Source organism: Anolis sagrei, chromosome 5, assembly GCF_037176765.1.
Source record: "Anolis sagrei isolate rAnoSag1 chromosome 5, rAnoSag1.mat, whole genome shotgun sequence".
Classification (NCBI taxonomy): domain Eukaryota; kingdom Metazoa; phylum Chordata; class Lepidosauria; order Squamata; family Dactyloidae; genus Anolis; species Anolis sagrei.
The window spans coordinates 104,977,389-105,002,528 of record NC_090025.1 but is presented as its reverse complement, the minus strand read 5'-3'; the positions used below and the strand labels follow the sequence as shown (position 1 = coordinate 105,002,528).

Genomic DNA, 25,140 nt, shown 5'->3' with positions numbered 1-25,140 from the left:
GAAGTAAAATGCACCAGAAAGAAGGAATACTATTAATATTATGAACTGCCCCTGCCCTAGCAAAGCTACAAAACTACCCTTCAAAAACCAACAAACCAATTACTGCACAAGATCAAACATAGACATGCAGACACAACTATTCTTTCAAAGAGAAACTGACAGGTAAACTGTTCTTTCCAAGTAAAGGGGGGGGGGGAACCATAGGCAAAATACAATATCTAAAACTACTAAGGCAGGATATAATATGTCAGCTGCCCCCAAAATGTATTCTTTCTTTCTTTCTTTCTTTCTTTCTTTCTCTGGAGCAGAAGTAGCTAGTGGGCTGAACACCCTGTAAAGTCAACAATGTGACGTGGCGGCAAAAAAAGCCAATGGGATTTTGGCCTGCATCAATAGGAGCATAGTGTCTAGATCTAAGGAAGTAATGCTACCCCTCTATTCTGCTTTGGTTAGACCACACCTGGAATATTGTGTCCAATTCTGGGCGCCACAATTCAAGAGAGATATTGACAAGCTGGAATGTGTCCAGAGGAGGGCGACTAAAATGATCAAGGGTCTGGAGAACAAGCCCTATGAGGAGCGGCTTAGGGAACTGGGCATGTTTAGCCTGAAGAAGAGAAGGCTGAGAGGAGATATGATAGCCATGTATAAATATGTGAGAGGAAGCCACAGGGAGGAGGGAGCAAGCTTGTTTTCTGCTTCCTTGGAGACTAGGACGCAGAACAATGGCTTCAAACTACAAGAGAGGAGATTCCATCTGAACATTAGGAAGAACTTCCTGACTGTGAGAGCCGTTCAGCAGTGGAACTCTCTGCCCCGGAGTGTGGTGGAGGCTCCTTCTTTGGAAGCTTTTAAACAGAGGCTGGATGGCCATTTGTCAGGGGTGATTTGAATGCAATATTCCTGCTTCTTGGCAGGGGGTTGGACTGGATGGCCCATGAGGTCTCTTCCAACTCTTTGATTCTATGATTCTATGATTCTAAAGGAGATGGATGGGCTGCCACTGCAAGTGGACGTCCTCTCCTAAAATGACCACGTGGCTTTGTGGCACATTGAAAGGAAAGGAAATGGGCAGAACAGTGTAGGCTACAGATCTTTTCAGATCAGCCAACAATTAAGGAAGTGAAGTGACTAGGATTCCTGCTGCGTGTTGAATCCCAGGTGCATGCTGACATCTAACTATATTATCCACACAATGGGGTTTGAATCCTGGGTTAGGAAAGAACTTGGTTAGCATTAACTGCAATTACTGCACCTGAGAATTTATTCTAAATCATTGAAAGTAAACCAAGAGGAGAGGAGTGGGTTTATATTAATTTAGATGGTTTATAAATTCTCATAAATTACAGAAAGCATGAGCAAGAATTAGGAAAGCATTAGAATATATAGCAGATGGGTATAAACTGCATTATATGATCAGTGTATATAGGGATGGGCAAAAGTATGATAGCTGGGACCCTACGCTGGTTGTGCACCACGGGTGAGAATTCATGAAGGGAAGACGTGCGCGAGACAGTGCAGCGAGTGAGAGACGCAGTTGGGAGGGAGGGAGGAGGGGGTCTACGGCTCACACGTCCTGCCCTCCCACTGTTAGAAAGCAGGCGGTGGAAAGCAGAAAAAGAGGGAAAGGGGGGATCAGATTCCTGCTGCTCTGATCGCACTAGGGCCTTGTAAAACCCTTCCCGGTCACCAGCACACTTTGAAGAAAGCAGCCCCAGCAGCTGGGAGCAGTCCAAGCGGACTTCCCTTCATTAATTCTGATGCACATTGTGCATCTGGCGTAGGGTTTGTAGGGTTCCAGCTATCATACTTTTGCCTAGGAATGGTTGTACATATATTCTCCTGGACTGACGCTGCATGGCAGCTTTTATAAAGACTATGTTATTATCTTCACAGACCTCAAGACCCTTGGCTTAGTGTACTTCATGTACCTCTTCCTTTTCTCTGGTTTGGAATACACTCTGGGTTTCCTTGTTCATCAACACTTCCAATTCAGCAGGTATTTCAGACGGTGTTTGTTTTGTGAGCAGAAGCTACAAACTATAAAAGAAGTCTGTCATGTATTTGCTCAGCTGCACTCTGTTATATACTTTGTTCAATTCCCACCCCTTGGGATAATTCAGGAAATGTCTCTACTATTAATCTTTCTTTAGAAGAAAGCAACTATTGTTATCTCAAGTGGAAACTGCTTCCTTAATAGTGCCAGGTGTAAGATCACCTTCAATCATTTACTTGCTGGAAAGCAATTATATTTATATGCTTTCCGCCCCAACTTGAGATCTGATCAAGTGACACTTCTGCCTCACCAAGATCAGAAGCAGGTACCAAGAGGCTCATAACTGGTTTGCACAACAGAAAATCACATTAAGAATCAGCAAAGGGATTCCTCGAAACAGAACTTGCAGACTGGTGTCTCTCAACAGCTTGAAATTCTGTTTTGCATCTCCTGATTTGAACTTCCTTTTAATGTTGTACTTGCCTAGACCACTGCTTCTTAAACTGTGGATCCTGAGCCCAGATGGGGTTCCTTTAGATCAATGTTGGGGTCATGAAAAATTTGGCCACAGTAAAAGTATTTAGAATGTCAACAAGTGACTATTTTAATTTACATTAATCTCTTGTGCAGTGTTTACAGTGGATTCTGCAGAGGATGCCTCAGCTGTACTTAATAAAAACAAAAATCAGCCTGTTTGGCAAACCTTGCAAATACTGATGTGTTATTGGTAAAAGTTTGATTTTTATATCAATTTTATATACTTATATACCTGGGGTCATGTAAACATGCCTCAGGCCAAAAGGCATCACGAGTGGAAAGGTTTAAGAAGTCCTGGCCAGGAATAAGGTGATAGTTTCATCACTAAGTCGTCATTTTATCTTTAAAAAATCCTGACTTGAGAATTAGTCTAATCGGTCTAATCTTTTTCATTAATACTGCAAATTTGCTGATAAGAAGCATCTCTAAAAAGAAATCAAATTACAGTTATTTTGTTTTGCAGAACTACTGTATGAATTTATTATTATTTTCAATTAATATAATGTGGAAAGTTTTAAAGAGATTTTGTTCTGTTACTTTTAAGAAGCATTTTATTGTTTGCCAGCTTGGGTACCCGGCATTACCTGGATTATTTTTTAATTGTACAAAATTCATAAGGTTGTGGATTAACAACTGACATCAAGTTAAACCCGAGAAACTCCATCGGGACTTAAAGTTTGTTATGTTTGGCAAGTTTGCTCTGGATGCATCATCGATGGTGTTCAGTGTGCTCTCTGGCTTTAGGATAAGCTACAACTCCCACTAGGGAGGGTCAGTCCCATCAAACCCTTCCAGAAGGTTGAGTCAGTCATGAGGGTTCTGTGTGCCAAGTTTGGTCCAGGTCCATCATCTGTGGAGGTCACAGTTTCTCTGGTTGTGAGTGAACTACAACTCCCAGAAAGGAAGGTCAGTTACCCCCAAACCCTTCCAGTAATCAAATTTCAATATATCAGATATATGTACCATGTTTGGTCCATATCCATCAGTATTTGAGTTCACAATGCTCTCTGGATGTAGGTGAACTACAACTCCCCCAAATCAAGGTGAATTTTCCCCAAAGACTTCCACTATTTTTTGCTGGTCATGGTGGCTCTGTGTGCCAAGTTTGGTCCAATTCCATCTTTGGTGGAGTTCAGAATGCTCATTGATTGCAGGTGAACTATAGGTCACAGTACCTACAACTCCAAAATATCCATGCCAATTCCCGTCAAAACCCACCAGTATTCAAATTTGGGCACATCAGGTATGCATGCCAAGTTTGGTCCAGATCCATCTTTGTTTGGGTTCATAGTACACTGTGGATGTAGGTGAACTACAACTATAAATCCCTCCAAAGATCTCCAGTATGTTTTGTTGGTCATGGGGGCTCTGTGTGCCAAGTTAGTTCCAGGTCCATCATTGGTGGAGTTCAGAGTGCTCTTAGATTGCAGATGAACTGCACATCCCAGTACCTACAACTCCTAAAAATCATGGTGAATTCTCCCCAAACCGCTCTAGTATGTTCAGTTGTTGATCAATTCCTTTGCTTGCTGTATGCCATAAAAAATAATAGGAAAGGGTTAAAGGAGAGGCAGTGGGTGGGTTTATGCAAATTCCACACAATTCAAGAGAGTAAGAAACACTGGGGTGTCTGTGGTGGAGGAAACACATAAAATCTAGGATGAAATGGTCCCTGTATGAAAGCCTTCACTTGGGTGGTGGACAGTATAGTGTTTGTGGAGGACACTGTCAGAGCTCTTGGACAAGTTCATGGCACTCACTTGTGTGTGTAAGTGGATACTCCAGCCACATACATATATATTTTCGCTTTTATTATGTGAATAGATAAGATGGATAGATAAATAGCTGAAGTCATTATAGTGTGTATTACACATTCCATTGTTCACTGTGCTGTTTTTTTTTATTTTGCTAGAAGAAAATATCTTTTAAAAATAACATAAAAGTAACAATCACCTGTTACTCACGACACCAGTACAATAACTTCCCTTTTACTCATTGCATCACTTCTAGAATGTAACTTTCTTGCATTGTCATTGTGAGGGTTGGTAAATGTGTATAAGCAGAATAAGTGGAAGCTTTACCACAGTATTTAAATCAAGGTATATCCTGCTGTATAATAAAATGCCACTCAGACTTGTGAAACAAATACTATCTTTACTTTGGTTCAAAAGTTCAAACAGGGTAACAATGTATACATTGGTCTCTTTGAATTCAGGCAGGGAACAGAGGAATAAAATAGTCTTTTTAAATAGTCTTTGAAATATGCCTCATGCCCAGGCATGTAGCCGGGGGGGAGGGGGCTTTGGGGGCTTCAGCCCATACCCCCCCCCCCAAATTCTCATGATGGTCTGCGAAAAGGCCTTACTGATACATTATTTAAACTGTTATGTTTATTCATATCATGATCTGATCGCCATGCTAAATATATCTCATATGCATGGGGGTATTGGAGTGACGATACAAAAGGTTTGCTAGGGTAGACCCTCTTTCACTCAAACTCACCCCCCCCCCCCCCCCCGAATCAAAATCCTGGCTACGGGCCTGCTCATGCCATAAAATGATCAGTCCTTAAAATAGTTGGCAGCCAGCACTTCTCGTCACTGTCTAAAAGAGAGAACAAATGGCAGAATGACAGTTAGAACCGTTGGACTTAGCAGCTAGCCAGAGGCAACAGCCAATCAGAACCCGGGCCCCTGGCACACTCAGCCTGACACATCTCTCTCCAGTTAACCCACCATATCATGGAGTTCTTTTTCAAATTCTAACACTCATTACTCATTATAGGTAAATTATTCTACTTCTCACACAATAGCTCTATATAAAAATTAACCCAAGCAAACAGTGTTTATTCCATATTTATATATTTGAGACCTGGTAAGAATCTGTTTAGCAATGCTTTGTAGCTGTAGTCCAAGTGGAATGGTTGCGTGAGTTATGTCTGCAAAAGGATTTCCTATGAATGAATGAATGCGTGATGATTTGAGAGGAAATAGCAACTTGTTTCTGTTTTATTGAAATATTTTGCTTTGGAAAAAGGAGCAATCCCATTTTGCTGTGGGTTTTTTGTGCCTTAGTTAGATTTCATTAGGGGGGATGCTGGGGGCTGATAAAGGGTGGGGTTGGAGGTTGCATGTCTATCGCATTCCTTCTCAAACTTGGCTGACACATGCATGACCTTTTGTTCTCTTTTGGCTTCGCCTGCCCCGTTTTGGCGTAGCATGGAACAGGGAAAGATGTTTTTCTTCATTGGAATATCAATGGCTGTGATCCAGGGAGGCTACACTCGAAAAATCAAGCCAGGAAATGAATTAAAGGCTGCAAAAATGGTAAGCGCTGTCTTTAGAATTTAAAAAGTGTTCTTGCTTCGATTTCACACACGCAGGCCTTCAGAAGTTTTATGAACAGGTTATTTGGAAAATTAAATTCACTTAATATTTATAGAGCAACTACAAAGTCAGTAACTAAAGACTATAAAGTGGTGTGGTGGTTTTGAGTATCAGCTGCAGCACATTACATGGCTCACATAGGACGTTCTTGTGACTTTTTAAATGTGCTGCTTCCTGTTTAAATCTATGCTGCAGCTTGCATTGGTGTTGTGCATTTTGTGACCACTGCAGTCTCAAGTCAGCTTGGAGCTCCACTCTACGGGCAACGTATCTCCCTCTGTGAACCATCTCGGAGGTTAAGATCATCCAGGGAAGCCCTGCTTTCGGTCTCACCTCCTTCACAAATGTGACTGATGGGAACGAGAGACAGGTCCTTCTCAGTGGTGGCTCCTCAACTATGGAACTCCCTTCCCAATTAAATTAGATCAGCACCCTCCCTTCTGGCCTTCAGAAAAAAGTAAAAGCTTGGCTATGGGACTAAGCCTTTGGGCAGTAAGCAATACAAGGAATGATCAGGGATTGTGGGCAAATGATATTTGGACTGGCCTTGAACCATGTTTTTTGGATTATGTGATTTTAATGTTTATAACATTATAATATTTATAATATTATAATGTAATGCAGAATAGGAAACCCCAGCAACATGTCCCAAAAGCACTTTACTAGAGACTTAAGATTGTCCGCACATTGCACTTACTCAAAAATCCTTATATTTCAACTGTCATACTCAGCACTTTTAGTCTGTACCCATCTACATTTGGCCCGGCCTTAGTTTTATTGTGCTACGGTGTATTGTTTTTACTGTTTACTGTTATTGCTTAATGTTTTGATTTGTTTTATGGTTTATGTGTATTGTTGTATTGTTGTTTTATTGAGGCCTTGGCCTTTGTAAGCCGCATCGAGTCCTTCGGGAGATGCTAGCGGGGTACAAATAAAGTTAATAATAATAATAATAATAATAATAATAATAATATACTACTACTACTAATAATAATAATAATATGATATTATAATTACAGTATATAGGACGACTGGGCGTATAAGACGACCCTCAACTTTTCCAGTTAAAATATAGAGTTTGGGATATACTTGCCATATAAGACTACCCCTCTTCCAACGCACACCAAATACAATTTTAAAAGCATCAGATTTGATTTCAGTATTTTTGAGCTCCCCCCACCATATGTGGCAACCACAGATTCTCCAATCTGATTGGAAGTTTCAGCAAACACTCTATAAGACGACTCCCGCGTATAAGACGACCCCTATTTATAAGGCTTCTCCCGTGTATGACTACCCCATGTATAGGGCTGCTCCCGCGTATAATACTAGCCCCATGTATAAGGCTACGCCATGTATAAGACTACTCCCGCATATAAGACAACCCACGTATAAGATGACCCCTGACTTTTGAGAAGATTTTCTTGGGTTAAAAAGTAGTCTTATACACCAGAATATACGGTATATATATTACATGTAATATTACTAATAATATTACAATATAATGGTATAGTACAATATAGTAATATTTAATACTGATATTGTACTATGCTAATAATATAATATATTGTATATACATAGAATATTTATAATATTATAATGTAATGCAATGTAATACTAATAATATATATATATATATATATATATATATATATATATATATTACATGTAATATTACTAGTAATATTACAATATAATGGCATAGTGCAATATAGTAATATTTAATACTGATATTGTACTATGCTAATAATATAATATAATATATTGTATATACATAGAATATTTATAATATTATAATGTAATTCAATATAATACTAATAATATGTTATTATAATTTTATATTTATATTACATGTAATATTACTAATAATATTACAATATAATGGTATAGTACAATATAGTAATATATAATACTAATATTGTACTATGCTAATAGTATAATATATTGTATGTATATATATCTTGTAAGCTACTTTGAGTCCCCTTCGAAGTGAGAAGGGTGGCATATAAATGTTGTAAATAAAATAAATAAATACATTTTTATATTAATATATTTTAACTCCATGTTCAAATGTTATATTTTTATGATCTAATCGATAGCTATATATATGTTATTGTTGTTTTATGTTAGGTTTCATATATATGTGAGGCATTAAATTTTGCCATAAATATGTTGGAAACCACTTTGAGTCGTTCCACACATACATCCCACCCCGGGGTGAGAAAAGTGGTATACAAGTGAAGTAAATAATAAATAATGTAGATGGACCTGCAATCAACTTTATATGGATTAGTTTGCAGGCCTTTTACTGTCTTGATTACCTTCGTTGAAAAAAAACCTTCCAGCTTGTCAATATCCTCCTTGAGCTGTGGGGCCAGAACCGGATACAATATTCCAGGCAAAGTCTGACCAAAGCGGAATAGGCCATCCCTTTGGCAGTGAGCCACCTGGTCTCAAAAGTAATTCAGGCAAATGAGAAATCCTCTTTCGCAAGACCGTTGTTTGATGAAAACCATGAGATTTGTCATTCTCTCTCCACTCCCTTTCCTTTTGGCAGGCAATACTGCTGTTGGTTCCTGCTTTCCTTTTCATTGGCTGGAGTAATAATGTGATCATTCTGGGGACTGGATTGTTCCTCTACTCTTTTGGTGAGCTCCTCAAATATCTTTCCCAGCTTGAAAGTTAAGTGAAGCATGTTTAATGTGTTGCATAGTTTGATTGAATTTATTAATGCCGAGAGCTTAAAGTTAGAAAAGCTGCTTTCTTTGCTTATAAAAAGTCTTGAAGGAAGTGCAGCACAGTTTCTTCGCATGCTAATGGCCTCCCTGGTAGTTGCCAGGGTGATGTTTAAGCATATTACTAGATGTGCTGTTTCAGCTTATATTGAGCCTTTCTTTCCTCCTTCTAAGCCCTAATGGGAATTTATGATGATATTAACCCTATCCTGGTATCTCCATCCCTGCAAAATTATGGCATCTCAGAAAATAGTGATTCTTGTCCATTGCTAATTGTGGGGATTGGTAAATGTGAATAAACAGGGCATAGGGTTACAGCCTGTTTTGGATGGGGTTACACTCCCCCTGAAGATGCAGGTTTGCAGCTTGAGTGTGATCCTGGACTCATCGTTGAGCCTGGAAACCCAGGTTTCAGCAGTGACCAGGGGAGCATTTGCACAGTTAAAGCTTGTGCGCCAGCTATGCCCATATCTTGGGAAGTCTGACTTGGCCACGGCAGTCCACGCTCTGGTTACATCTCTCATAGATTACTGCAGCACGCTCTACGTGGGGTTGCCTTTGAAAACTGTTCAGAAGCTTCAAATTGTCCAGCAGGCATCAGCCAGGCTACTTACAGGAGTGGCACTCAGGGAGCACACAACGCTGTTGCGCCAGCTCCACTGGCTCCCAATTTGCTACTGGGCACAATTCAAAGTGATGACTTTAACCTATAAAGCCCTCAACGGTTCTGGCCCAACTTAACTATCCGAACGTGTCTTCCTTTACGAACCTTCCAGGAATTTAAGATCATCTGAGGAGGCCCTGCTCTCGGTCCCGCCTGCCTCACAGGCACGCTTGGCAGGGATGAGAGACAGGGCCTTCTCAGTGGTGGCCCCTCGGCTGTGGAACTCCCTTCCTGGGGATATTAGATCAGCCCCCTCCCTCCTGACCTTTAGGAAAAGAGTGAAAACTTGGCTCTTCGAACCTCATTGTAACTCAGTATTGTGAACGAATATGGAACGGCTTAACGATGCAAATGGACATAGATTTTAACCCGGAAGTCTTTGATTTTTATAGTTTTAAACTTTTTTATTATAAATTTTATTATGTGATTTAACCTGTTTTAAATGATGTATTTATGTGTGTTCGGCATCTAATGTTGCCAGTCTTTACGCCGCCCTGAGTTGCCTTCGGGCTGAAAAGGGCAGGATAAAAGTGTAGTAAATAAATAAATAAAAGCATTACCACAGTTTTGAAACTAAGATATACCCTGTAGTATAATAAAGTCTCACTCAGGCTTGCGTAACAAGTAACAGTATCTTTACTTCAGTTCAGAAGTTCAAACAGGGCAACACTATATACAGCCGTCTCTCTGAATTCACACTGAAAATAGAGGGAATAAAATAATCCTTTTAAACAGTCTTTAAAATATACCTCATGCCTTAAAATGATCCGTCTTTTTGATTTCTTTCAGTCAGCACTCTCTTCACTGTCCAAAATGAAAAGTGGCAGTTAAAACCCTTACTCTCAGCAGTAAGCCAGAGACAGCGGCCAATCAGAACTCTGGCCCTTGGCATGCTCAGCTAATCAGCTGCTGACTCATGCCTTTCCAGTTAACCCATTTCATCATGGCGTCCCTTTTCAAATCCTCACGCTAATGACATTGAGGAAAATGTCTCACTTTCAGTGGTGGTGGTGAAAGTTTCATTCACCAAGATGCTTTTCAAACTATAAAAGAGAGTTTGGCAGACTGTGGCCATTGTTGCCTGTGGCTCCCAAAGCTGTCTTTGTGCCCTTTGGCCTCTCCCTATTTCTGTGGAAAAGCTTCTAGGAGATGCACTTCACTAAGGGGCTTATGTACACAGTTCGACATTGAAAACAGTTGTTTTTTGAACCCCAAGTGAGCCACTTTTTGTGATGGGGCATTTTTTAGTTGTTGGCAGTCTTTGTAGAACACTTCCTAGAGAACTACAGAATATTAGCCCCCAACGACCCATAGTTGTCTGTCATATATGCATATCTTTTCTTGTCTGTCATATATGCATATCTTTTCACTTAGACATTTATATTTACTGGTTTAATGACATCTTTCGCTTGCTTCCAGCTTCTGCAGTTGTTGTTCCTACTCTGTCTACAGTGGTGTCCGGCTATGGTGAGTGGCTGTTTAATCCGCACCTTCCTCTTCTAATGGTTGTTTCAACAGTATATTGAATATGAATCCTCACAGCCAGAGGCGTTCTGTCAGATCTTTGCCTTACACATTTTAATGGGCCACATTAAAAGAAGGAGTGTCTTTAACAACACAAAATGTCTTAACACTAACAATAACTGATGTACAAAATAGAAAGAAAAGGTCTGTGCATAATTTTTCTGATATTCACCACTACAAATCAACAAAAAAAAAAAGCTGTCACAATCCTAATTATGCGCCACCTCATTCGGAGGATCTTTTAAAATCATGAAGCAGGTCTTCTGGCTTGAAGGTTTGCAATTATAATGTGAATTATGAAGAATATTGCAATATTTGTAGAAAGTAACATACTCTGATTAGGTTGTTGTAGGTTTTTTCGGGCTATATGGCCATGTTCTAGAGGCATTCTCTCCTGACGTTTTGCCTGCATCTATGGCAAGCATCCTCAAAGGTAGTGAGTGTTGGAACTAGAAAAATTGGGTTTATATATCTGTGGAATATCCAGGGTGGGACAAAGAACTCTTGTCTGCTGGAGCTAGGTCTGAAATTTTCAACTGACCACGTTGATTAGCATTTGGTGGCCTGGCAGTTTTTTTGGTGTGGCTTGTTAGTGCCTGGGGGAATCTTTCCCCCAGCCTTCGACAATACTCTGATTGTTCAATTGACATCTACAAAATCTGCACTTGAGAACTATGCCATCGAATTACAAAAAAACAAGCAAATATAAATGTCATAATGTTTACGATTTTGTGTTGGGCATCCTGGGCTGCAGCCTGGAACTAAAGCTCTTACCCTGAATCCTTGCAGAGAAACAAAAGCAAGTTTGGGAGTGACAATTAAATGATTCATCATGTACCAGATGCAAAAATTACAGATTGGAATTGTTTAGTACAGCGATGCCTTGAGTTAAGAGTTCAGTTTGTTCTGTGACCGCACTCTTAACTCAAATTGCTTTTACTTCAAAGTGAATTTTCCCACTAAAATGCTATTAATCCATTTCAGCTCCCCAACCCCCCCCCCCATTTTTAAAAATAAAATAATGTATACATGCGCATTCACATAGAACAATAAAAAAGAAAGATCAACTTTAAAATGGTAGAAGCACAAAGTTGTGACAAGGAAGCACAAAGTGAAAAGGCAGGAGCAACATTTTCTTCATACTGTACTCCAGCCTCTCTTGCTCTCTCTCCCTTTCCCTCTTCATGAAGCCCAACATACAAAGAATAAAAACCACACAAAATCAACTAATCCAAAGTCTCCTCAAGAGCAAAGCAGACAGCGAACTCCCAAAGCAGACCAGAACACGAGGCACAGGGGCTGTTCCCTTGAGGCCTTAAAGTCTTGTACTTGTGCTAGCACTTCCTCTGGCGCTAGCTCTGAACTCAAAACGCTGCTCTTATATCAATGCAAAACTCGGGTCTAGTAACTGCTTAACTCAAAATGCTCTTAAGTTGGGATGCTATTAGGTCGTGGTTCCACTGTAGTAAGATCCTAAAACCATAGATCCCTAAACCAGCCAAGTTCCATGTCATGCTGACGTGGTGAAGAACGCAAATTACCACTGGGAAGTACTGCACAAACAGGGTTTTATGCAACAAAATACTTGTGTTGCCACAACATGGGCTTCATCTAGGAATAATGCAAGGAAAATAAAGTTCTGTGATAAGGCACTTTGCCAAAATGGTGAAACAGCAAAATAGTCATTTGGTCATCTGGCTAATATTATATGTAGGCAATAAAATCCAACCTCAGCACCAATCAGGTGAAGATGCATCAGAAATTAAGGATAAAACTCTGAAACAAGTGAATAAATTGGGGGTCTGTGCTTGCCATTACTAAATAGTTATTTGCTTAGTAGCAAGGGAGTTCATGGCTGGACACCCACAAAAATCAAAATGGAAACAGAAAGGAGGAGACCAGGAAGAGGGAACCACCACAGTCCTATGGTCATCATACACACCGTTAACCATACCCACTTCTTGCAGTGATTCATAGCAAGTGGAAAACCTATACCGGAAAAAGGGGTGTCAGTGTGAGCTGTAACAAATTTCTTATCACATTCCTTTGGTGTGAAACAGCGAGGACAGTAAATACACCAGGATGTTACCTGGCAGCATATGCATCCTTTGAATTGTGTCAAAAGTAAACCTCACAGTTCCACTGAACGTTAGAACACCTATCAGGATTTCCCCTGAGCAATGTTTTGCTTCCTGTAAAAGTATAGTTTGGGTAAAAATCTAGCAATTCAGAATAAATAAAGTTAAAGGGACAAGAATGAAATAGAAATCATTTGGATAATACAAGGTGAGGCAGCATAACTTCGTTTTTTCAAAACTTAATAAAACCCATTTTATGAATCAGAATTTTTTATTTTTTTTTATAATGTAGGCGCATACCTAAAGTTTTGTTTTATGTAGTTTTGAAGATCAAATTAGGTAGGTGACATCCCCCATTCTCCATACACTGAGTAAACTGATTTCTGGCATTTGTCATGACTCTTGCCAGCATAGCAGGCGTTATGTTGGCAATTTCTTCCTGGATGTTGGTCTTCAAATCTTGTAGGGTCCTTGGACGGTTCACAGAAACACGGGATTTCAAAAAAACCCATAGAAAAAAATCACAAAGGACCAAATCTGGAGAGCGGGCCGGCCACTCCAAATCTGCTCAAAAAGTAGCCCTCAATGGCAAAAGCGCTCCTCACTGTTCCAACACATGATGGCGACTGAATTGTGTCAGGACAAAACTTTATACTCCCACCTCTCAAACGAGACCAATAGGGCTCCGCTACATCTTCAACTGACTGAATGGCGCGCATTTTAAAAAAGGAAGTTATGCTGCCTCACCCTGTACCACAATTTCACAAACTTAAGGAAGGGCAGGAGTAACATGCTTGGTTCTGTTGAGTATCTACAATGTGCCTGATTTGTAGCTTCCTTAGGTCAGCAGAGGAGGCTACATACTTTAGAGCAGTGATTCCCAACTTTTGGTCCATGGACCACCAGTGGTCCGTAAGAATGAATTATGGTCCACAGCCTCACCATTACTACACTGTTGCCTTGAAAACACATGACAAGGAGAGCGACTGGTCTCACAAAACTCTCTTATAGTGTCGAGGCAATGGGGATGTTGGGAGGGGAGAGGCTTGACTACCCATGAAAGGTAAAGGTAACTACCACATCAGCTCTAGATGATTAAATATGGTTTTCTGTGGGCGAGGAGATGGCAACTACTGGATGGCATATGTTCTGTATCAGAAACTGGAGCTGATGTGGTCTATCCAATGCAGTTTTCTGAATCAGCACCCCAAATAACCAAACCAAATCTAAAGTTGACCAAAAACTGATTTGTAACCCTTTTGGTGCTAATGTTGGAGAGTGGTCCCTGGTCAAGTGGTCCCTGGTCAAAGTGGTCCCTGGTCAAAAAAAGGTTGGGAACCACTGCTTTAGAGCACCTAATCTTCAAATATAAGCAGCACCAACTCTGATTAGTACTTGAATGAGAGACTGCCAATGGATTCTTGGTACTGTAGCCTGTATTGCAGAGGAAGGAATTAGTAAAGCCCCCTTCTGAGGATTGCTTTGCTTAAGAAAACTCTGAAATTCCTGGGGTTGCCATAAGTCAACAGGAAGCTTGAAAGTGCACACATGCATGCACATGTACACACAACTGCCTGTTTTCTTTTTAAAGCCTCATCCTGCATAAGTTTTTAAATAAAAAAATGATAAAGGAGCAAATAACAAATGTTGGAAAATTGAGGTTCAAGAAGTGTCTTACTACCATATGTGGTGAACCTGTAAAAACACCAAAAACAATTTTGAGACAAATTTACAAGGCGATCCAAGAAATTCTTAAGAATCAGCTTTAAACCAGAACTCCTTCTACTAGGACAGTTGGATGATCAAATAAAAAGGAGCATGAGATACTACATGTAGTACATGTTAATAGTAGCAAGAACCCTCTATGCTCAAATAATGGAAAAAGACAGAAATGCCAACTATGAAAGATTGGACAATGAAGATGTGGAATTAATAGAAATGAACAAGGTAATAATTTTGTGGAAGAATTAAAACACTGGGCAAATTCTTAAAAGAAACCTCTCTATCAATGTGCATTTGAGAGAGAGTAAAATACTTTATGTAAAGGTTTAGAGATATAAACTGTTAGGATATTCATTTGTTAATATAAAAATAGAGAGAAGTAAACTTTCTGGATTGTCATAGTTGGTCCTGAAAAGGTCTGTTGGTTTGTTTGTTTGTTTGGTTGCATGCTACAAGTTGCTTCTGGTGCTAGAGAATCAGCTGTCTACAAAGACATTGAACAAGGCATTGACATCTCCTGTTTGGTTATCAGCCAGCACACCGACACCTTAAATCAAGATATAGCTTACTAAGATCTACAGAGATACTTACAGGAACACCTCAGCAAGCAAGAGTCCAAAAGTGGCAAGCTAAATCCAAATGAGAGACTTCCTCTGTACATATAGAAAACTTGGAAGGCACTGCAAGACTATGCTCTGGCACCACAAGATGCAGAGCCCACCTTAAGAAATGGGACACCAAAGTGGAGTCCACAACATGTGAATGTGGATAAGAGCAAACCACAGACCACCTACTACAACGTGGTCTGAGCTCTACCACATGCACAATGGAGGACCTTCTTAAAAGAAACCTTTTAAGAATAACAAAACTACAAATAACAAAAAAAGCTGTCACAAAATAATCCTAATTATGTTCCACCCCATTTGGAGGATCTTTTAAAATAACCAAGTAGGTCTTCTGACTTGAAGGTTTGCAATTATAATGTGAATTATATTCCAATATTTGTTGGAAGTAACATACTCTGATTGTTCCATTGTCATCTACACAGTCTGCACTTGAGAGGCACTCCAAGTGGCCAGTTATTGGTCAAAGGACATTTAGTATAATGCCAAGCTTTTAACTTTGTGTTTTTAAATACATTGCAACTGTATCATCAGTTCACTTCTGACACAATAAAAAAAAACTTTCTGGATATAAAGTGAAATAAAAAAGGTTGAACTATAGAGTAACTGATGAAAGAGAAGAAGGAAATCCTCTTTTAAAACTAATTTATGTATATATGTTTTTATTTTAGAGTTACATCTAATTAGAGTAAAAATAAATGTTGGTAAGAGAAATTGTGTAGTTACACACACAAACACAACTGCCTGCCGGTTTCCCTCAACTTGCAAATCTTGTGTGAGTGTGTTTGTCTTGGCCAAGACCCAGAAAAGTAGAGAAAAAAAGAGAAATATACAGTTTGGCTGTACTACAGATTCCTCCTCCTCAACCCACTACTTTGCAGGAACATGAGGTCAACAGATATGGATATGTCAGCTATTATTTCAGCCTGAGGCTTGGGAGGAAGTGGCCTCATTCGCTGTCCTCATTCTGACAGATATGTGGAATTCCAAAAGCTAGTGCTTTTGAAAAGCTCATATCCTTTACAATTTGAAATACTACATTGTTAGAAATGTATCTTTGCCTTCAGGTCACTTGTAAAGTTACGTCAACCCCATGAATTTCCATGGAGCTTTCTTTGGCAAGGAACACTCAGATATGGTTTTGCCAGTTCCTTCCTCTGAAATAAGAGGCAACAGCGCCCGTTGTTCCTTGGTGATCTCCCAAGTGATCTCCCATCCAAGTTGATCCTGCTTAAATAGTACCTTTAGGATATGTAGTGCCCTTAAAATCTAAGACAGGAGTGTCAAACTCATTTTAATCATGCCCCCCCCCCCCAATGGCCCAGTGGGTAAAACTGTTGTGCTGGCATGACTGCTAACCAAAAGGTTGGTGGTTCGAATCCGGGGAGTGGGGTGAGCTCCCATCTGTCAGCTCCAGCTTCTCATGTGGGGACATGAGAGAAACCTCCCCCAGGATGGTAAAACATCTGGGCATCGCCTGGACAATATCCTTGCAGACAGCTGATGCTCTCAAACCAGAAGCAACTTGTAGTTTCTCAAGTCACCCCTGACACAGAAAAATAAATCAAGGGCCACATCATCCTTATGGTTGCCTTCAAAGGGCCATTGGATCTCTCTGGATACAGAGGGCCAACTATAATTTTTACATAGTGTTCAGTGCCTGAGTACCAAGATGTTTTTGAATGACAACTCCCATAATTTTTGATTACCCACTATGCGGACTGGGAATAATGGGAATTGCAGTCTAACAGGCTCTGAGGTTTGGGGAAAAGTTAAATGATGTTTTAAGGAGACATCATATCCACAAGTCTTGCATCAAATCCAAACACCACTATCCTGAATAAATAGAACAAACTTCCAGATGTTTCTGTATCACACCTCCCATCAGCTCTAGTCATGACGTGTAGTGATAATAACATCTGGAGGGCTACATAAAATAATAATAATATAAAATAATAATAATAATAATAATAATAATAATAATAATAATAATAATAATTTATTTCTATACTGCTCTTTCTCCCCAAGGAGACTTTACAAGCCAAATTTGGCTCATGGGCCTTGAGTTTAACACATCTATTTTAGGGTATTTTTGTGCCTACTTTATTTTTAGGAACACACATATAAAGATTAGCAACACATTGCATTCCTTTTACTTGTTTTATTTAAAGTAGCATCCTCTATTTTGCTAGCATTCATTTTTCCTTTGTCTGGAAAAGCTGAAGAACTAAGTTAGAAATGCAAAATGATCATCGTTTTTTCTGTTACACATATAGACAGACAGTCAGAGGCTATTTAACATTCCAACTTTTTTCTGGCCACCAGGGGAGCTGTCACTTCACCGTCCATCTGCCATACTGATGAAATGCTTCCTCATTCTCTGCATGCTTGTTGGAGATTTTTTATGGCCTCCTAAATTAGTTAAATTAGCCTCCCCACAAAAGTGGTACCTAAATTTCCTACTTGACCAGATGCAACTGTCTTTCGGGTTGCAAAGGTCGACAACAAGCTACACAGAATTGGTTGGAATCTCACTCCGACCCGGGCTGGCTTCGAACTCATGACCTCGGTCAGTAGTGATCTTAATGCAGCTGACTCCCAGCCAGCTGCGCCTTTCATAAAAGGTATGGAACTATACCTTTTATGAAAAATAAGCCAATGGAAGACAAGAAAACAGACTGATTTCTACCTCTTGTTTTCACAGGATTGATAAGCCAAAAAGGAACGGTAATGGGCATCTTAAGGAGTCTGGGAGCCCTGGCGAGAGCTGTTGGGCCAATAACAGCGGCCACAGGTATTTTTTTCAGGGGTCTTCAAGTGCACACACGTTGTGGTTCCTTAAAAGGCTGATAAGATGGAGAAAAGAAGGCTGAGAGGAGATGTGATAGCCACATTTGAATATTTGAAAGGATGACACCTTGAGGAGGGGGCAAGCTTGATTCCCACTGCTCTGGAGACTAGAACATGGTGAAGTGGATTCAAATTGCAGGTGTCTCTTTTTCTGGATGGATGTTGGATGACCACCTATCATGACTGCTTTGAGTGTGTGAATGAATGAAACTTTATTTATAAATCCTGCCCCATCTCCCAAAGGGGCTCGAAGCGGCTTACATGTATGTTCCTACATGGCATGGGGTTAGGCTGGATGGCTCTTGTGGTCTCTTCCAAATCTTTGATTCTGTTGATAAAGGAATTTCTAAAGAATTTGGACAAAAGGGGTAGCATCCTGTTGCTTCGCCTCAGCTACAGTAGGCCAATTGAATCATTTATTGGAGGATGAGTTAACACATAGATAAATCCAATTGATTTACCAACTCATTTCTAGTCAAAATCAAGAATAGGAATTATTTTTGGTTCCTCAATTGGGAATTATTCTTGTTTTTCAGTTAACTTTGAAGGAGCAAAATAGAAGTCATATGTCCTTGCTATCAATAGTCAGGGCTCCTTCAAGGAAAAATTGTAACTGGAAGCATTGATATGAATCCAGGTCAGGAAGTATCCCACAGTACACAAATGATCACTCTTAGCTCTGGATGGGGATTAGATTATTTCATTTTCCTTCTGACATACTTTGTGTTTTTCTCTGTCTGATATTAGGGCTAGCTTGAGGTAATTTACTGTTAGATTTTCCCTGACCATGCTGGGTTTTTTTAAAAAAAGGTAAAGGTTTCCACTGCCATTAAGTCTAGTCGGGTTCAACTCTGTGCAATGGTGCTCATCTCCATTTCTAAGCTGAAGAGCCTGCATTGTCCATAGACACCTCCAAGGTCATGTGGCCACCATGATTATGTTCCCACAGAAGTAGTACCTATTGACCTACTCACATTTGCATGTTTTTGAACTGCTAGGTTTGCAGAAGCTGGGGCTAACACTGGGAGCTCACCCTGCTCCCCAGATTTGAACTGACAACCTTTCAGTCAGCAAGTTCAGCAGCTCAGCGGTTTAACCTGCTGCACCACGAGGGCACCCTAATGCTGTTTTACTAGATACTTATTTCAAGAAAGAAGCATGGAAACACTTTGGTGCCTTAGTTGAACACCCCTCCCTTCCCTTGTTGAACTGTCCCAAAGTAAGGCAGTATTTCTGGGATTGGGAAAAGAAGGTATTTTTTTAAAGAGGAAATATCTCAGAGGAAGTCTTTTATCTTTGTCAAGTTCTTCAGCCTCTCTCAAATCCATAAAATACTACTTCTTTGCTCATAAGGCACCATGCCTTCTGTTTAAGGGCCTCGTGAAATGTGGGAGAGGAAAAGGAGAGACAAGATATAGTTTGGCTTGAAAAAGATTGGTAAAGCTAGGTGAGTTTGGTCAGCTAAATTGAGTTGAAATGGTTGCAGGAGAAGCAAAAAAGGCAAGAGAAGGCAGCAGATTGATATAATGTTGAAGGTAAGGAGAAACAGGAGAGTAAGGAATACTAAAACTCAGCAACAAAGACCAAGCTTGCAGCAGTCTTGAGAAACCATGGCAGCAGCTGGCACTCTGGTTTTGGGTTAATTTGGTTTTCATTTGTTATTCAATTACTCACTGAAACTTTCAAAGCCATGTTTTGGACAAACTGACTATAGACGTAGAGAAATGCAGATATATTTTTATCCCTGTGTGGGTTGATTTGTATGTGCATGTCTACATTCAGGCACACGTTCCGATTGGAACTGTCTCAGTACTGGGCTAGTTTGCATTTGCTATCTTGTGTGAAACTGAACTTACTCTAGCACAAAGTTTCCTATAGTGTGAGTTGTGACCCAAAAGGTGGGGTCTCCATATCTCTTTATGTTGGGGTCCCCATAACTTTCTGAGAGGATACAGCCAACAGAGAAGAGGCGAGGGAAGGAAAAGGTATCATCTTCTGAGCTGGATCATTTTTCACTAGAAATTTGATGCCGTTGCTTGCCTTAGAGAGAGAAAAGGGACAAGGAGGAAGGGAGAGCTTTGTTGGGGACCCCAGAATTGAAGCCTGTGAGGCAGGAGGAGGCTCATCTTGCCTGTGAATGTGTCAGGGCTTACCTTTCCCTTCTTGGGAGTATGGGCGTCTTTCCTTTTCCCTTTCCTTTCCTTCCTTTTCCATTTTCCTTTTCCCTTCCTTTCCTTCTCTTTTCTATTCTTGGGAGTCTGGGCGTCTTTCCTATTCCTTTCCGTTCCTTTCCCCCTTTCCCTTCCCTTCTGTTCTCTTTTCTTTTCTTGGAAGTCTGGGCATCTTTGCTTTTCCGTTCCTTTCCTTCCCTTTCCATTTTCCTTTTCCTTTTCCCTTTCCTTCCCTTTTCTTTTCTTTTCTTTTCTTTTCTTGAGAGTCTGGGTGTCTTTCCTTTTTCTGTTCTGTTCCCTTCCTTCCCTTTCTCCTTCCCTTTCCCTTCCCCTTTCCCCCTTCCCATCCCATCCCATTATGCGAGTCTTTCCTTTCCCTTCCCTTTTTCCTTCTCTTCTCTTTTTTGTGAGTCTGGGTGTATTTCCGTTTCCCTTCCCTTCCCTTCCCTTCCCTTCCCTTCCCTTTCCCCCTTCTCATCCCTTTCCCCTTCTAATCTCTTACTTTCTTTTCTTGGGAGTCTGGGCATCTTTACTTTTCCGTTCCGTTCCTTTTCTTCCCTTTCCATTTTCCTTTTCCCTTCTCTTTTCTTTTCTTGGGAGTCTGGGCGTCTTTCCTTTTCTGTTCTGTTCTGTTCCTTTCCTTCCCTTTCCCCTTCCCTTCCCCTTTCCCCCTTCCCATCCCATCCCATCCCATTCTGGGAGTCTTTTCTTTCCCTTTCCCTTCCCTTTTCCCTTCTCTTCTTTTTTTGTGAGTCTGGGTGTCTTTCCTTTTTGTGAGTCTGGGTGTCTTTCTCTTCCCTTCCCCCCTTCCCTTCCCTTTTCCCTTCCCTTTTCCCTTCTCATCTCTTCTTTTCTTTTCTTGGGATATTCCCTTTCCATCTTGGGCGTCTCAGAGTTTTTCCTTTCCTTTCCTTTCCTTTCCTTTCCTTTCCTTTCCTTTCCTGTACCTTCACTTCCCCTTCCCTTTTTGGGAGTCTGGGCATCTTTCCCTTTCTGTTTTCTTTCTCTTTTCCTTTCTCTTCCCTATTTTGAAAGTCTGGGGCAGTGTCCTTCCGCCCCCCCCCCCCCTTCTCTCCATCCTGTTAGGTCTTTCTCACAGTGAGAGAGAGGTTTAGAGTCTAGACCTTATTATCCTCTTTTGTCCATTTTGCCTCCAGACTCAGATATCCCACTTATACTTCATACTCTTTCCCTCCTCAATGTCTTCAACTTGGTGTTGACATATCTGTGGACAACAAGCTGAAACAAGCTCCAAGAAAAGCCAGGTCTCCCACTGCAGCCATTCCCCTATCCCTGTGACTTTATTACTGTAAACCTTTAGGAACCTAATCAGGCATTTCCTGTCTCGGATTTGCATAGTTTGCTTTTCACCAGTTCTCCGGGGCTCTGTGGATGTTGTTGATGAGTAGAGATTTCTGCCCTTCCCAACAGATCAGTGTTAACTTCCTAGGCTGGAGAGAACAAGTTGCTTCCTGTGGGAGCGATCAGATTATTCTCATTCAGTTTTTTTCTGAACTGTGTCATGAAGGTCACTTTGGGATAGTTTCCATTTTTCACAATTGTTAACAGTGTTTTTATAGCTTCTCTTCTCTCTTTCCAGTATACTGGTTGGCAGGAGCTGAAGTTTGTTTCACGGTCTGTGCCTCTTTGTTCCTCCTGCCCTTCATTCTGCTTCGAAGCATTCAAGAACCAAAGAAAGTAGAATAAGTGATCACGTATTTTCTAAGACACTACAATTATCATGCTCACTTGGCTGACTAAGAAGCAGGTTTATAGAACTGCACATTTTGATGAAATGGTCTTGGAAGATAACTCAATCTTTGGGTCATGACATCCCCAGGAAGGCCTCATATTTATATATATTTGGGACACACAAAGATCAGAATGAAGAGTCTTGTGGGTATTTTTTCTTATGTTCACTATGATGAACGGTCTTTGTAATGTAACAATCCTCAAATGTTTTCATCAATTTTTTTGTCAAGTATTTGAAGAAAAGTATATTTAAAAAACCAAAAGGTCTACACATAGTGCACTTCATCTCTTTCTCTCTCTCTCTTTTTCTTTCCTGATCTGGAACTGCTGGACTACAACTCTCCAAAATCTGTAGTCAATATCTACAGAAAAGTTCCCTAACACGTTTTTATCATGTATATGTATACATGTATGTATATTTTGATCAGCAAACCAATCTCTTAGATTGGACTTAACAAGATGTAAAGTAGGATGAATGTTGCCTTAAACTAAGTATAAGAAACATGTTGCCTTACAGATACTGGGCTGTACATTTGCATCATAGGTAATCATGAGGAATTATGGGAGTTGTATTCAGAAGTGCACTGGGGTGCACAGAAAATGTGATTCAGTTCTCTTTTTGCCTCAGCAGGGTAGACTTCACTGTCAGTAAAGTAAACATTGTCTTACAATGCTTATCCTTTTAAGTGGCTAAAAACTGGGAGAGTTTCTGTGGATCAAGAGTTTCCCTTACTCCATTTATACCACATATGTCAAACACAAAGCCCTCGGGCTAAATCCAGTCCACCATGTCATTTTTCATGGTCCTCCAGATGCTGGACTACAGTTCCTGTATCGCTCATCATGAGACATCGTAACAAGAGCTGTTGACAGTTGTGATACAGTAACACCTGAAAGGCTGTAGTTCAGTCAGTCAGAAGAGTGGCCTATGGATTTAGGTGCATGGCTTGTGGATATGGTGTCTGACTTTAAAATATCTCTAACCCAGGTATGGGCAAACCCAGGTCAGGGGGCCAGATGCGACCCTTGGGGCTCTTTTCTCAAGCCCTCCTCTTTTTCACCTTCCTATAAGCATGAGGCCGTGGTGGCCCACCTACATCCTCATGCTGAGAGAAGACCAGGGAAATCACACATGGCTGCAACACCAGCCTCTTCCTGGTCTACACCTTGGCCTCCACCTCCATGGGACTTAACTGATCCTCACTGGCATGTGTGGAGTCAACAATTCCCCTTCTTCCAGACCTTCGCCCCTGGCAAACAGGAGGGTAGCTCCTCTTCCACCTCCTCCACTGTTGTTGTCACTTTCCTCAAGGTAAAGTTCCCCCTCGGAAAGAAGAAAAACTGGAGCAAGAGGAGAGGGAAGGAGAGCCCTACGCAGCCACATGTCCAGGTGGTGGCGGTGGAAGAGGAGGAGCTGCCCTCCTTGTCACCGGGGGCAGGGGCCTAAAAGAAGGGGAGTGTGCTGGCAAGGAGCAGCTTAGTCCCATGGTAGTGGAGGCCGAGGTGCAGGCCAGGAAGAGGCTCTGCTCGGGTCTGGTGCTGATGAGCACGACTTCCTGGACATGGCCGTGGACCAGTCAAGCTGCTGTGTGTGAACGCCCCCCCCCCCCCCAAAGACCAATCCCCTGACCTCCCCCCTCCTTGCCCGGGTTACTCAACCTGCTCTGGCCCACAATGTGGCCCCCAAGTTAAAAGTTTGCCCATGCCTGTTCTAACCTTTCTCCAACCTCACAGCCACAAGTGATGTTGGGTTGCAATTCCCATTATCCCCAGTCTATGTGGCATGTAATCACCAGTGATGAAAATTGTCATTCAACAGCACCTGGGAAATCCAAAATTGGTAAAAACTAAAGAGCATCAACCACTATGTAATAAAAATTATGTAAATAAAATTGTATGTAATAAAATTATAGTTATTCTCCATTTAATGGCCCTTTGAAAGGCAACCATAAAGCTGATGTGGTCCTCACTGAAAGTGAGTTTGACATTCTTGATCTGTATCATACTGCCAGCCCTCTAACACCAGACATGTGTCTCTCTATGGGACACGGAATAGGAGCACCGAATTGGAGCTGTTTCTAACCTTAGAGGGGAATATTCGGTCACTCCAGTAAAACCAAGAACATATGCTGCAAATTTGATGATTTTTGTTTCCTCTGATGTTTTCTATCATTTCCTCCGGAATGTATTGTTCAGAGACTCATAAATGTATGCAGATAAAAATCATTCAATTTCTAATTTCTTACTAAGATTAGAATACAGTAAACTATGAAAATTTGGAATTTGAAGTGGCCTAATAGTACTCCTTGCTGCTTCTCAAAATTCCAGAGTTCATTTATGTTAAAGCAAAAACAGGAAACGGTGGTAGGTTTGATAGCAAAAAGTTGTAACATGTAATGTTTGGTGGCAAACAACAAGAAAACATAGGAGCAGAATAATTGGTTTAATATTTCAGTGTAATTTTGAGTATCATTGCTATTTTCTCTGAAATAGATCACTGTCATAAATTCAAATTCTTTATTGTATTTCCCTTCAAAGTATTTTTGTATAACCAAATCATGTAGGAACCACACTAGTATCTCACTTGTGTCTTAGGAACATGTACCCAAAAAAATACAAGGAGGGGTGCAATTTCTTCTTGCACTTACTGTCATATCCTACGTGTCTAAAATGTTTGAACAATGAATTTGTCTTCAAAGACTGTAGGCAACTTGTAAATGTGGCCTTAGCATGGTGATGTGGGTGATGCCATATGCTATAATCATATTAATAGATGGCAAATTACTGAACAATTTGAATTTTGAAACACACAATATCATGTTAGCTAAACTATAATGACATGTCTTGCTAGCCCTCCTTGGCTATAATAGAACCAATTAGAACCACCATAACTCTGTGTCCATCTTTTTCTATTTTGTTTTCTGTTTATTTTTAAATTATCTTTGGTTCCCTAGAGGTAGATTCTCTAGGTATGTATCACAATGATTTTGCATGTATCCAGTTACTTTTTAAGTAACTCTTTGTATTATTTTCTCACAGTGATTTGTTTAATCAGAAATGTAACTGAAATACTTCTGAGTGTTTTTAAAAATCATGTTTACA

The 25,140-nt window shown here is 40.5% G+C and overlaps 1 protein-coding gene across 4 annotated transcripts in view; it reads left to right on the top strand.

The window, feature by feature from the left end:
* Positions 1 to 25,140, top strand: part of MFSD10 (major facilitator superfamily domain containing 10) — a 46,460-nt gene that overhangs the window by 20,944 nt on the left and 376 nt on the right. For 3 of the 4 annotated variants that reach the window (XM_067468948.1, XM_067468949.1, XM_067468950.1), the window contains exons 8-12: positions 1,897 to 1,999; positions 5,751 to 5,859; positions 8,477 to 8,567; positions 10,738 to 10,785; positions 17,970 to 18,059. In XM_067468948.1, the coding sequence (XP_067325049.1) occupies positions 1,897 to 1,999; positions 5,751 to 5,859; positions 8,477 to 8,567; positions 10,738 to 10,785; positions 17,970 to 18,059 (441 nt within the window). Of the gene's footprint in view, positions 1 to 1,896; positions 2,000 to 5,750; positions 5,860 to 8,476; positions 8,568 to 10,737; positions 10,786 to 17,969; positions 18,060 to 21,886; positions 23,646 to 25,140 lie in introns of those variants that run through there. The other variant, XM_060778024.2, reaches the window with a different exon arrangement.